General features: G+C 34.3%; 1 protein-coding gene across 5 annotated transcripts in view; it reads left to right on the forward strand.

Moving 5' to 3' along the window:
• CD36 (CD36 molecule) overlaps positions 1–14,296 on the forward strand; it is a 76,721-nt gene extending 62,425 nt beyond the window's left edge. For 4 of the 5 annotated variants that reach the window (XM_027573247.2, XM_027573245.2, XM_027573244.2 and 1 more), the window contains 9 exons: positions 154–245; positions 2,441–2,487; positions 5,840–5,909; positions 7,077–7,264; positions 8,202–8,320; positions 9,366–9,439; positions 9,967–10,021; positions 10,850–11,014; positions 13,371–14,296. In XM_027573247.2, coding sequence (XP_027429048.1) covers positions 154–245; positions 2,441–2,487; positions 5,840–5,909; positions 7,077–7,264; positions 8,202–8,320; positions 9,366–9,439; positions 9,967–10,021; positions 10,850–11,014 — 810 coding nt within the window. In that variant the 3' untranslated portion in view covers positions 13,371–14,296. Of the gene's footprint in view, positions 1–153; positions 246–2,440; positions 2,488–5,839; positions 5,910–7,076; positions 7,265–8,201; positions 8,321–9,365; positions 9,440–9,966; positions 10,022–10,849; positions 11,015–13,370 lie in introns of those variants that run through there. The other variant, XM_027573248.2, reaches the window with a different exon arrangement.
• The last annotated feature ends 428 nt before the right edge of the window (positions 14,297–14,724 follow it).

A 14,724-nucleotide genomic window follows, 5' to 3' on the forward strand; every position in this document is an offset into this window, starting at 1 on the left:
CCAATACTTTTAAAATTTCATTGCATATATATTTCCAACCATATAATTATGAACCACCAGGATCTGAAAAACACCAACGTGAGTTACATATTTTATAACTTGGAAAATATGGCTTGTCCTAGAAGTAATTTCTCCTTGTACTTATCTTTTCAGTACAACGACACCGTAGATGGTGTTTATACGGTTTTCAGTGGGAAAGACAACGTAAACCAAGTTGCCATCATCGACACTTACAAAGGTAAAAGGTGAGTATCCAGATAAAGTGTGTGCACTCAAAGGCAGGCATGGTATTCGTTTAAAAACTGGTAAGGCCCAGGCACCAACCGCGGTCCAGATCTGCCTGTATCTCAGCCCTGAACAGTTTTGTTCTGCCAGGTGTTAACACTTTAGTTTTGACAGCTGGTCCCACCTAGTGCATAGCTGCTGAATATCAGCCCCACTTGAGAATTTGGTTTACCTTCATGCACAGGTTCTCTCACATAAAGAAATCCAAAGGGACTATTTCCATCCCTGCTGCATAGCCAGCCCTGCAGGACATTCCTGCAGTTACGTGACCACAGAGGAAAGGAACAAAATCGATACATCAGCTGATCGACTAGACGCTAGAAAAATATAGCTTGCTGGGTGTGTTGTACTTTTGTTATGAAGCCTAGCAAATAAAAATTGTTCATTTCACCGCATGATGTCATGTGTCTATAAAGATGAAAAATTAATGAATCCAGGCAAATGTTTTGAAATAATTTTCTATATTGATAAATCATTTTTAAACCTTTATCAGTGCAAAAATGGAATTAGTACTTCACGTACAGTTCTAAACTGGGCATATTAAACTTGAAAATAAAGACTGTGCCGGGCGCCTGGGTGGCTCAGTTGGTCGGGCGACTGCCTTCGGCTCAGGTCATGATCCTGGAGTCCCGGGATCGAGTCCCACATCGGGCTCCCTGCTCGGCAGGGAGTCTGCTTCTCCCTCTGACCCTCCCCCCTCTCATGTGCTCTCTCTATCTCATTCTATCTCTCAAATAAACAAAATCTTTAAAAAAAAAAAAAAAGACTGTGCCTCCTTTGAAGTAGTAATAGAATGAGATAGGTTCACATAGTCATGATTTGCTTTTTTTCCCTACCTCCTGACTATTCATCTGGAGTATACATAATAATCCTATGTGTGAAAAATAGGAAGAATCTTAATAAGTGTCAGAGAAGATAGTCCTTTTCTAATCGAAGTTAATAAATGTGCTTTAGATCAGTTATTTCCTGGTAAATAATACAATAGTCAAAATTGAAAGAGATGAAATGTTTTTATTAATATAAGTAACCACTGCCTCACACTGAGTCCCTATCTAAAAATTGCATATAGCCATTACACATTCACTAAGGTGGTCATTTTTCTTCTACAGATTCCATAGACTCTACATCTTTCTATAGAAAAGTCTAGTGGAAGAAAACAAACACTTCTTAATGCTTATTTCATTAAGCTCTTAATGCTTAATGTATAGCATTACTGTACATCGAAGAACATGAGCATTTCTGCCATTTCAGTATTAGAGACATTTTGAGGACAGATGCTAAGTGTTTCTAACCGGAGTGAGAATTCCACATCATTCTGAGATTATAACAAGATCAATTTAACTGATCAGGGCAAGACTGAGCATAATTGCCAAGCTTATTCTGCTGAAAAAAGAAGCAACAGTTTGCCTTGACATGTCACTGGATGATATGTTAACAGTGGGAAAAAGACAGGTTTTCCATCACCAAAACGTGGCTGAGGATACAGAGAAACTATTACTACTATTATTTGTATTGCTTCCAGGTATATATACATGTATCTTACTTAGATACCAGAGTAGAAATTAATCAACTCCATCCTACTTGAATGCCAGCTTCTGCAAGCATTAAAAGGGAGAAAAGTATAAATTGATGATCTGCATGTTTCCAGTCTCTTCTCCTCTCTTCAGTATCTACTTTTCTTCTCTTCAACATCTGGTTTTCTTTTCTTCTCCCTCAGACTGAGCTTACATCAGTTAACCACTTATTATTTTTCTCCTATTTATTTTGAACACTCAACATATTACCAAGTGGTCCATTTCTCCCAATGGGAAAAAAAAATTCTCCCCTAGGTAGAGATCTAAATTTCTGATGAGTTTCTCCATTTTCTTTCTTCAGAAATGTTCTCTATTCTGCTGTTTTGAATTAACATTTGGCAATTTTTATTATATAATCTGGCCACTTAATGGTATTGGGCCCTTAATTGATCTCAATAAGATGGAACCTTCAAACAAAACACGGGCTCAATGATTTAGAACATTTCTTCAACTTAGCATTTGTCACACATCTAATCTTTATTATTTTAGCAGAAGTACTGAATCATAATAGATAAAATAACGTGAGAAAGGTGCTCTAGAAAAGAGAATGTTTGTTCATTTCCTTTCTTTTTATTCCTCAGAAATCTCTCCTATTGGCCAAGTTATTGTGACATGATCAATGGTACAGGTAAGGGCATTTGTTTCACGGTAATAATCACAATGAACCTGCCTCCCTCTGTCGCACAAATTCCAAGACTGTACCTACAATGTTCTGAAAGTTAAGGGTAGGCATTTACCTATCTTTATAGCCCTGCAACAAAATTCAGAATCTCTATTGTTACATAGGCTTAGCAAATGTCTGTCTAATGTGATGGGATTTCTGAAGATTATCCTTGAGGATTAGCCTTTCCTGCATGACCAAGGAAACATTTGTTATATAAAAGCTCGACTTCATGAACTACCTTCATGGCAACAGAAGTAGAGGGTTAAAAAAGAAATAAAAGCCTAGAGAAGTAATTACTATTCACATATTTTATAAATAATATACAGATAATTTAAAATTGACAGAATTTGAAACATAATACATTATATGTTAAAAAAAAGTAGGAAGGGTAAAATGAAGGGGGGAATCGTAGGGGGAGACGAACCATGAGAGACTATGGACTCTGAGAAACAAACTGAGGGTTCTAGAGGGGAGGGGGGTGGGGGGATGGATTAGCCTGGTGATGGGTATTAAAGAGGGCACGTACTGAATGGAGCACTGGGTGTTTTACGCAAACAATGAATCATGGAACACTACATCAAAAACTAATGATGTAATGTATAGTGATTAACATAATAAAATCTTTTTAAAAAATGAAGGTAATTACAAAAGGTAAAACATACTTCCAAGTGGGATTTCAAGCTGAGGTAGAATCCATGAAGTTGCAAGACAGAGCTGTCTCTTTTGAATAAGGTGGTCCGAGTGAAAGAAAAAAGAACAAAAACTTAAGGTTAGATGTCTACTAACCATGAAAAACGGGTGCAAAAATGAACATTCTGATTTAGAAGTGGGAAAAAAAAAAAGTAGTATGAACTTAGATTTTGCAGCAGGGTTAGATCTGGCTGCTCACTCTCCTTGAAGAAAAGCAAAAGCAAAACACAGGTATACCTATTAGTTTAAGAATTAAGGTTTTAAAAAGCAAATAGGAATCGAATACCATGAGGTAATTAAAACCTGAGATGAGGAGAATTCTCAGCAATGCAGAAGCAGAGGAACAAGCATGAGGTTTCCGAAGTTGGTGAGGCAGTACCCTGTGGGAAAACAATATAATAAAGAGGAAGACAGTTAAATACAAAGTTATGTAAAGGGTACGGAATAACAAGGAAATACAGGGAATATTTACTTTTCCAAAGTTATTGTTGAGTTTCACACATCTATTTAATTTTGTTACCACTGTCTTATAGAAAAAGAACAGCAAAAACCTTGAGTTTGCTTTGTACCAAATTTCAAGCCCTAAGTAAAGTATTTTTGCAAATAAATTGCCAAGTGTCCTAATGCTACTCACTCCCGTAATTACATAAGCATAATATTTCAGACCTTAGATACAGAGAAATATATTGTACTGCTCCTAAAGAGTAAAGGATTCTTTATGGATTTAAGAAAAAAATTAAAAAATTCTGTCCAAAGGTACGTTTTAAAAGGAGAGGTAGAGGATTCATTAATCACAAAATGACAAATACATGAGCATCAGGCATAAATTTAAAGGTATCTGAGAAGAGGGCACCTGGATGGCTCATATGGTTAAGCATCTGCCTCTGGCTCAGGTCATAATCCCAGAGTCCCGGGATCGAGTCCCGCATCGGGCTCCCTGCTCAGTGGGGAGCCTACTTCTCCCTCTGCTTCTCTCTCTCTCTCTTTCTCTGTCTCTCATGAATAAATAAATAAATAAAATCTTTATTAAAAAAAAGGTATCTAAGAAGAAAATAGGAAAACAAATTAGAATCAGGTAGATTGGACAGGGCAGGGGACTCTGATGTGATCTCTGTGAGAGATTCTTGGTTTATGGCACTGGGGAAAAATGACCGACAAAACAGAAAAGGTCATGATTTAAAAGTGCCTCCTCTACCTTCTACAGTAAGAAGAGATATAAAATGAAAATACTGATATACATTTGAACTTTAAAAAAAAAGTTAGCAATCTTGTAAGTTATTTCCCTGGTAATTGGGAATAATTATGGCATAATCTTCAATGATATATCAGATCATGAGTCTTAAAGCTTTTAAATGTATTCTTTTCCTTTAATGGTTTTGGTGTTGGGAAGGCAGCTGTAGACAATGTCCATTGAGTGACCTATCTGGGGAGTTCAAGCCAACCTTGAAGATCCAGTTCTCTCAATGCCAGAATCAAGTTCACTGTGATCTTCTATTATATTTCACCCATCACAAGAGTATAAGTGAAATGTAACAGGATCACAAGGTTGAGACATTTAATCAGAAAAAGAACCCACAGGGCATAATTAAAGGATAGGTCTTCCTGTTTTCAACAAACACATTCAATGGTATGGCTCATTTTAGCGATACTAACTGGAGAAGCAAATGCAGGAGTTATTTAGTTATTTCTTCAGATATCCAGTGTGTGATGGATATGTTTTCCAAGCATTTGGAGGAAATTCTGGTTAGTGAGAGAATTTTAATAAGTGATTTTTAAAATATTAATCAGTCATTAGGACAGACGAATGAATCACTCTCTAAAATAAGAACAATTGGAGGGGGAGACGAACCATGAGAGACTATGGACTCTGAGAAACAAACTGAGGGTTCTAGAGGGGAGGGGGTGGGGGGATGGGTTAGCCTGGTGATGGGTATTAAAGAGGCCATGTTCTGCATGGAGCACTGGGTGTTATACGCAAACAATGAATCATGGAACTCTACATCAAAAAACTAATGATGTGTAATGTACGGTGATTAACATAACATAAAAAATTAAAAAAAAACAACATTAACAGAAGTCCTAAGGGAACTTTATAGTAAGAAAATTCATAGTAAGAAAAGTATCACCTACTGATGGGGTGGGGGATTTCAAAAACAAATATAATCACAATTTTAACATGTAATTTTGCCATTTTTGTAACTTTCATTTATTTTTAAGGAGTGGGAAGATTTAATATGAAATTAAATACCAATGAGTATATATATAGCATATGGACTTCTTGAATAGGATAACTGTTAGGCACATGCTGATATTATGGAAAGTAAGAAAATTGTGCTTAATGGAATTATGAATTGAAATGTGCTGTAAATATAAAATACACATTGGATTTTGTTAATTTTTATATCAATTACATGTTGAAATGATGGCATTTGAGATGTATTGGGTTAAATCAAATACACCTGTTTCTTTTTACTTTCTAACAAAATGTGGCTACTAAAGAATTTAAAAATTACATATACAGTTTGCCCTATATTTCTATTGATGATACTGGCATAGAGATTTCTAGATTTTTTTCTAGGATACACATTACCTCTAATCCCTTGTCACTGGCTTGATTTTTAAACAGATGCAGCCTCATTTCCACCTTTTGTTGAGAAGACACGAGTATTGCGTTTCTTTTCCTCTGACGTTTGCAGGTAAGACCAAGACAACAACGTAGTTCTGGGAGTCAGAATTTTTTCCCCCAAGTGACAAAACACAGACCTAAAGCTCATACTTAATAATGATGTTATCTGAGGGGAAAAAAGTACACATAGGGAAATTTTTCTTGATTTATTCAGAATAAATACGATATGGTATTCATGATGTGCTTAACTTTTGTAAAAATTGAAGGTTGCAGAAGGATCAGATACATTACACAATTTTTTTCTCATTTTTAAGTAAGACCTATTTTTCCTTTTTTATTTTTTTTTTTACTACACTAGACTATATTTAATAACAGTCACGTCTAGAAGGTCATGCCCATCTTTCTAATGATGTCCCGAGAAGAGGATGCCATTAACACAGAACGATGTTCATGAGCTCTGGTACTACAGCCTCTTAAAATTGATGGCACCCAGCAGATATCATACAAGCATTAGAGCCCACATCAGTCCACTTGAGTCCTAGCCCTGTTCCTGAAGACGAGATTATGGGCAAACCTTTGAAATATCTCAATATTTTCCTTACACGTAAAATTGAAGAGAGCAGTGTTTCTTTACTTAGGGTTATGTGGGGATTAGAATATGTATTGAGCCCAGCACGTTGCCTAGGTGTTGGTGAGTACTCAGTAAATGATGCGGGCAGTCAGTAAATAATGAGATGATTTTATATATATATATATATATATATATTATATATTATATATATAATCAAGAACTCACATGCACACGCCCCAGTGAGTACTTGGCCTTTAGCTCCAGGATTAAGTTCTGAAAGAAAGAAATTTTCATTGTATTTCATTTAAAGTGGGCACAAATAAAAGATTTGAGGGAAGTCATATGAATATTTGATCTATCAGGGAAATTAACAATGAGAAATGTCTTCGGTATAAATTCCCATGGTAGTTCACAAGCACAAATTGCTCTTGAAAACTTTTGAGAGTAAAGGTAAAAATAGTTCATACTCAGGTATTATGTCCTGGCATGCCTTGAAATTTCACAAGTTTTTTTCCCTGTGAAATGAGAATTTAAAATTCTAACAAGAGTATCCAATCCAATTTTTCTAAGTTAAAGCAAGAATATAAATCTAAAAATAAGAGGAAAAAAAATCTCCAGACTGTAGTTCAGTTTCCTGGAATAAAGCACTTTCTTATCTGTGTTTAGGTCCATCTATGCTGTGTTTGGAGCTGAAATTAATCTGAAAGGAATCCCTGTCTATAGATTTATTCTTCCATCCATGGCCTTTGCATCTCCACTTCAAAATCCAGATAACCACTGTTTCTGCACAGAAAAAATTATCTCAAAAAATTGTACATCATATGGTGTGCTAGACATTGGCAAATGCAAAGGTGGTGAGTAAATGTTCTTAGTATCACAGTCCATGATACAATTTGCAGTATTCTTTACCCAAGATCCCTTTCCACCAAAAATTTAAAATCTAAGCAAGAAAGCAATAAGGCCAGGAAGTAAGTGTGGTCGTAGAAAAGTGTTTTGATTTTGCTTTTTCAGGTCCCAATTGTGTTCCAGTATTGTGAAACTTAGTTATTATTAGGTAAAACCATACTGATATTTTCCCTGCTCCTTTGGAAAATATTTGTTTAGGTCCTTAGCCCATTTTTTAAAACGGGTTATGTGGTGTCTTTTGTATTTTTGGGGGGGTTCTATGAATTCATTGTATATTTTTGATACTAAGTACTGATTGGATGTTTTGTAATCATTCCTGTGCTCCGTTCAGATATCTGGTAAGAGAAAAAATAACTCCTAGACTACTTTGAGCATCTCAGCTTATCCATCTTTATTTTTCTTCCCTAGAAATTGGTTAATAAAAATATGTTTTCAGTATGTCTTTGAAACAAGAATTGACTTAAATACAACTTGGAGTCTCTCTTATTTAGCTCACTTCTTTCATATTGGGATGAATGTGAATGAGGAAAAGAAACATTAAATTAATTCCCAGTTCACAGATATAGTACTGCCTGAAACATAAACATAGTGGTTGAAATTTTGTGCTCAGCAGCTCAACTTTACATATTGAACATTAACACCTCAGGAAGAACATTAGACACTAGACATTAACTGACTAGGATGATGCAGAGATTTGTATTTTATTTTTGTACAGTAGTGATCAGGTCATATAATTTCTTCCCCACATTTATTCCCTAGTGTTCAAGCCCAGCTATGCCTTTATTTTTATTTAAAGAGTTTTATTTTCAAGGAAATATTTTCTGAGTGGTATGTGAAATGAGGAAAATGATTTATCCCCAATTATTTCTTAAAACTTATTTTCAGGAAGACCTGTGTACATTTCACTTCCTCATTTTCTACATGCAAGTCCTGATATTGGAGAACCTATTGAAGGCTTAAGTCCAAATGAAGACGAACATAGCACATACTTAGATGTTGAACCTGTAAGCAAATATATTATTGATCTGATTTGTTTCATTAAATTGAAAGAAAAAATAAATTCTCTCCTTTTTGTTAATCACATTTATTGAATCACAATCTTGATAAATTACTACTTTTATTTCAGTGAAAATTACATTGATTTTTCTCTATTGTTTATGAAATATTGAGGTCATTAAATAGTTTTTCAGCTTATGGAACTTTATAGGCCTTTTCAGTGGTTCATAAGTCAGGAATATCAATGATGGGAATGAGTTTAATTGGCTTAAAACGATATGTATAAAATAAGCATAAAACAGCAATTTATGGGGCACCTGGGTGGCTCAGCCCTTTAAGCCTCAGAATCTTGGTTTCAGCTCAGGTCATAATCTCATGGGTCCAGAGTTCAAGCCTGCCTCGGTGCTCAGTGGGGTCTGCTTGAAGATTCTCTCCCTCTGCCCCTCTTTCTACTCACACCCTCTCTTTTACTCTGAAGTGTAAATATCGCTTGCCTGAAGAGATACTGCATATTATGAGGAATTAAAAGATTTTATGGATATATGTGAATCTGGGGCAAGATCTATTAGTGTCAAGAAAAATCAAATTCCTATAACTCAACTCAAAGTTTTAAATTATTTTAATATTTTCCTCTTCAAAAGTTCAATGAAATAGCAAAATTTTAGTGGTCATGTGTCAGTTTAAATAATGATAGAACTAGTCTTATAATTAAACTGATGATGCATCAATTCTGAGTGAATATACATTTGATGATGCATAGTTCAGGAATCTATATGAGCTCAGCGTTGCAGTATTTGGTTAATTACCTAAAACCAATTTCAGTAGATATCACAAATCTAACTAAAACCTTGACATTTGGTTGGGCAAAGAAATTGTGCATGTACATGCATACATATGCATACCTGCATGTACGCATGTAATTATAGTTATATAATACATTTAACATGTCAATTTCACAAGTTTCAAGTAGTACAGTTTCATCTTAAATTCTATATAACAATAAAATTTTGGGATTTTTTTTTAAAGTTAGTAACTAGTTTGTTCTCTTTTTAGATAACTGGATTCACTTTAAGATTTGCAAAACGGCTGCAAATCAACATATTGGTCAAGCCAGCAAAAAAAATTGAGTGAGTCTCTTGAACAAGTTTAATGGTTACCAGATTTTTAGTATTTTCTTGTAAGAACGTTAGTTCTTACAAAATTTCAACTTCTCTTTGGCTTAAGGTCATTAACTAATCATTAAATGCTATAATTTTTATTTGTAACTTAGAATATATCTAGTGTTTACGGAAATGATAATTACACATATTTCAGAATGTTTTGAGTATTTGGTGGTATCATTTTGTTAGCTGTCCAAATATTTCTATGACCAGTTTCTGGAATTCCTATTTTACTTTCCTGGGTAGAATTTGAGGAAAGGGAAAATCTGTGCTTAGAAAAAAGTCAGTCTAATTAGAAATCAGTATTAGAAAGGTTTGTAAGAGTGAAAGGTGTCTGAAAAACAGTCACATTAACATTTAAATGATTACAGGGAACAAAAATCAAGGAACTTAACCAAGTTGCTTCTGCACATATATTTACACTAGTACTTACTGAAATTTCTGTTGTATATGTTAATATGTATTTTCATAATTACTTTTAATGTATATTACAGCGCATTAAAGGGTCTGAAGAGAAACTATATTGTGCCTATTCTTTGGCTTAATGAGGTTAGTATTTTTTTTTTAATCTCTCAGTCATTAAAAGCAATAAACTTCCATGTATATAAAAAAAGCTTTTGGTGTCTCAAAACTGAAAATGTATGTATAGTATTTGAAGTTGTATATGTTTTCATTACCCATATAGGTGAGTATATATACCTATTTGAGAAAACCCGACCATACATAAATATCAAGTTTGTGTTAATTTTCAGTGTTTTTCTATCATTTTTGATTATTTTCAAAATGCATCTTTTGAAACACTTTTTCTTGCCATAGTGCTTGTTTTCGGAAAGAGTCATATGTACATGTAACTCCAAATAACTCAAGACTTGGGGAACATTATGGTGCTAATAAAAGTCAACCAATCTTATAAAGACCTGGTTGGAGTAGGTGTAGGCAGTCTATCCTATTGCCTGATGAGATATTTGTAGTTTAAACCATGGAATTAATTAGCCCCAGAATTAGGAAATGCAGCACATAAAACTTGAGAGGGATTGAAACTGTTGACCCTTGCCACTTCCCTCTGTCAATAGGAAACATCTGTTGGAAAATTGTGGAATATGTTAGGCCATTCTGAAGATCAATGAAGCTTAGTATGTTCAATAGTGCTATATACCATGTTCAAAGAGAGGGGGATTATATTTCACTAAGTATTCTTCCTTGGCATTTATTGACTTCTTTGACATGCAAAGTGAATTCTATTGGCTTGTCTTAAAGATACAGATGATTAACACCTATGCAAGTGTTTGGAGAAAAGACTGATATGTAAGTAGAAGGTTCTAAGTGTTTTGCTCCACTAATCTACTCAAATAATGCTAATTATTCATCTGATTACAGACTGGTACCATTGGTGATGAGAAGGCAGAAAAGTTCAGAAAACAAGTGACTGGAAAAATAAACCTCCTTGGCCTGGTAGAAATTATCTTACTCAGTGTTGGTGTGGTGATGTTTGTTGCTTTTATGATTTCATACTGTGCATGCAGAACAAAGAAAGTAAAATAAGTAAGTATATATCAAAAATTATATATTGCTTCAGTAACATTAGTTTACATATTACTTGTTTTCATTTTACCAAAGAGGGGTTCTAAATTAGGCTGCAACCATTTCTAGACTTGTCTAGCCTAGTATCATTTTTAATATATCCTCCAAGTTTTGAGATGTCTAAATTAAAACACAAATGCTGATTGAACAAGTAAATGTGGCCTATGAATATCAAGCAGATTACTACATTACATCTTAAGTTCTGGAAGGAATGAAATAAAAGATGAAATTATCACCTTTGAAAAGTTAGTATGAATATAGCTTTATTCTGACTTTTCATTTCTTATTTCTCGCTAATTATAAAAAAGTCACAAGTAACTTATCATTGCCTAGAGAAGGTTCTGCAAGATTGAAATTCTTAAGGGGAAAAATAAAAATTAAGCTAGAAAATGATAAAAGAACTAAAAATTCATTACGAAAGAATAGAGATAGAAGAAAAATATGCTATTAAAAAACAAGTAAAATGAATAAAACATGTTAAAATAAAAACAATTGCTGCATATAGACATGCTGGTCTAAAATTAGGGTGTGCACCCTAGATGTTTACTGTGGAAACCCCAATGTATGATTAAACTGCATGCTTTGAATTTGAATATAACAGTACAAGAGAATAGGAAAAAATAGTGTTCAACACAGAACTAAATTACTCAGTTTAGAAGAAAAATCTGTTAAATGTGGGCAAGATTTGAGTTTTTGAAAAATTGTAGAGGTAGTTCAGACCTCTGTGTTATAGATATTAGTGCCCATGACCCCTTGTTCATAAATAGGAATGAAAGCCTGACCCTATCTTCCCTAAACTGAAGTCTTTAATCATCATGGGTGGCATTGGTGTGGCCTCTAGGGGAGAATTTTCCATTTTCCCAAATATTTCTTCCACTTCCCCACGTGTTTCCACCAGCCTCTCTTCCCAAGCACTTCAAAACAAAGACAGCAAAATACAACCTAAATAAAAGCAATACGCTCACTTTGACAATCACAACTTCAAAACAAATCTTATTACCTTACTTCAAATCAGACTGCTGACCCTAAGCTGTCTTATATAGAAATTCTGGAGTTGCCACCAGTAACTATGGAGCTTTTACTTTGTGCCAAGATTATGCTAAACAGTTTTCATGGATTATCACCATTAATCCCTAATAAAATTTCATGAGTTTCCAATAGTCACAGAATCTTTAGCATTCATTCTAACTTCTGAAGACATTCCAGAAAATTATAACAGTGCAGAATTGTTCTTTAAAATGTGAATCAAATTGTTAAATACAGTGGAATTTTCAGTCCAATATTTTTGTGTGAGATTCACAGCTTGTGTCTAAGGAAGCAGCCAGATCTTTTTCTGATCACTTCAGCCACTATTTACTCACTAGGAAGTAGACCAGACGACTCTGCCTACAAACTATTTGGACAGAATATTCAAAATGATAACCTAATACATTCACATTAAAGGACATATTGCATCACTTTAAAACCTATCATTAGCACAGTAAAAAATGTTATGATTAGACAAAGATATTCATATGACAATTTATGTAATAGAAAAGATTATCCACTAAAAAGCCAAATTACCGCAAAAAACTTGTTCTAGTGGGAAAGCATATTTTCCAAAGTATAATTTTATTTCTGTATTCTCTAGTACAATTACATGATAAATTTCATCAGCGCTTAATGAGCCCTGAATGTCAAATTTCTTCAGTCCATACACGACTAAGGTGAATAAGTGAAAGCTTTCCAGAGTGTCTTTGTCAGCAAGTATGTTAGTTTTGCTTGAACATGACTGTTGTTGTAAGAGTTACTGTTTTTTAAAAACTTTCTTTGTAAGAGAAGAAAAATTTGTCCTTTGCAGATCACTAGTTCTAGAAAAATCATGGAAGATGGAAATTTCCTTAAACAAACATCAGTTTTGAATATTATAAAAATTATGTCTTTGGGTAGATTTGAAAAAAATAAGATGGATGTATAAGAGGGAATAAAGATGGTGGAGCTAACATGTGGTTTTACTCAATGGATCACAGATTAAGCCAATAGTTCTTTCAAAAGCAACAGTATATACCTCTAAATGAAAGATGGCCTGAAGGGACAGCAACAAGTGGTTTAATTAGCTACCACTCTTTATCTGGCTAATTCTTGAGGGTCAGAAAGTAGCATCCATGATTGGGAATATGTATTGCCTTACCTAAAACGTCCATCTGAGAACTTTTGTCATTTGGAAAAATTAGGCTAAATAGAAAATATGATATCGTGCCTATATAGACCATAAGTATTACCTGTATTATTTTTCCACTGCTTTCTGGTAAGTAGTAACATTTCTTCTATTTTTCAGGCAGTAAATGAGTTTTTACCTTTCTGTACCAGCTACGTCAGGACATTTGTTACTATTGGCCTACAAAATGAAGATTTAATATGCTCTCTTTTTACAAAACACACCTAATCTTCTAGTTGAAGAAACGGTGACTTTTTTTTTTTTTTTTTTTGCACTAAGCAGCAGCACATTTCTAAAGGATTTTAAAATGTTGGTAAAATCCACACTTTGAACACAAAACTGGAACCTTTTAAAATTCATCATGTGCACAATCAAATTAATTTCAGTTTCTGTAGACCTGGCTCAAACATGAACCAACTATTTTTATTGGGTACTGATTCACTAACTGGTTCCCTGGTGGCAAATTCAGCAGAGTGGACATTCTCAACAAAATTTGAACCCTGAACTCCTGTCTTCTTTATCGAGGGAAAGACATCAGTGTCCCTGTTCAGTTGCAATAGACTGACCCCAGGGCTGTCAGTACATCACAGTTCGTGAGCACCGACTATTTTGAAAGACATTTAAGAATGGAAAGTAAAATTATATATTACTCAAGTTTCTCTCTGTGGAATCCTTTGTACAGCAACAGCAGACGTTGTAACCATTTCCTTACTGTATAACGATATATTTTGTCACTGATTATGCAAATGGACATCCTTTTTAGCACATTTTGGCTCTTCATGTTTAAGGACCTTGTCATCTTCCATGTTCTGCAGCTCTTCTGGCAATATGAAGAGGTTGTGATCTTTCTACTCAGTTACACAGAACTTACACTGGGCACCTTCAGAATGCTGTGCTAGGTATTAAGAGATGTAAATGATAATAAAGGAATTATTGTATGAAAGATTATCAAGAATAGAATGTGCGTTAATGGCTATTTGTAATAGCTTTTGCTTTCATAGTCACCTCAGAATGGTCTCAACCATTAAAATATGTTCTTCCTCAAATTCCTGTGCTTTGCATGGTTCTTGTTGTGTCACAAAACATTTACCCTAGTTTTCTGTAAGAAGTATTCTATCTGAATCTCTACGTCCTTCTGGCATATGCTTCCTGAATTCAATCATGACCACTTTCTCCTAGGCTAAGTTTTTAAGCCCATATGGGGAAAGCAAAAAAGATACTTGGTTTCATCTTTACAGCAGCAGAACTTCAGTCTAGAGCTTAAGGATTTTTCCTTTTTATTAGGAGACATACTGTTAGTAATCTTTCTTTAGCAAGGGTTCACTTATTGGAGAGAGCACTAGTCCTACTAAAAAGCTTCTCACAGAAAGGGAAAATGGGCCACATTCTGTCTTGTGTTTTATACACAGTGGCTTATAGGACAAAATAGTAGTAACTGGTTTGGATATTAAAATTAATTAAAAATAACTTGTTT

Source organism: Zalophus californianus, chromosome 12, assembly GCF_009762305.2.
Source record: "Zalophus californianus isolate mZalCal1 chromosome 12, mZalCal1.pri.v2, whole genome shotgun sequence".
In the NCBI taxonomy this organism is placed as follows: domain Eukaryota; kingdom Metazoa; phylum Chordata; class Mammalia; order Carnivora; family Otariidae; genus Zalophus; species Zalophus californianus.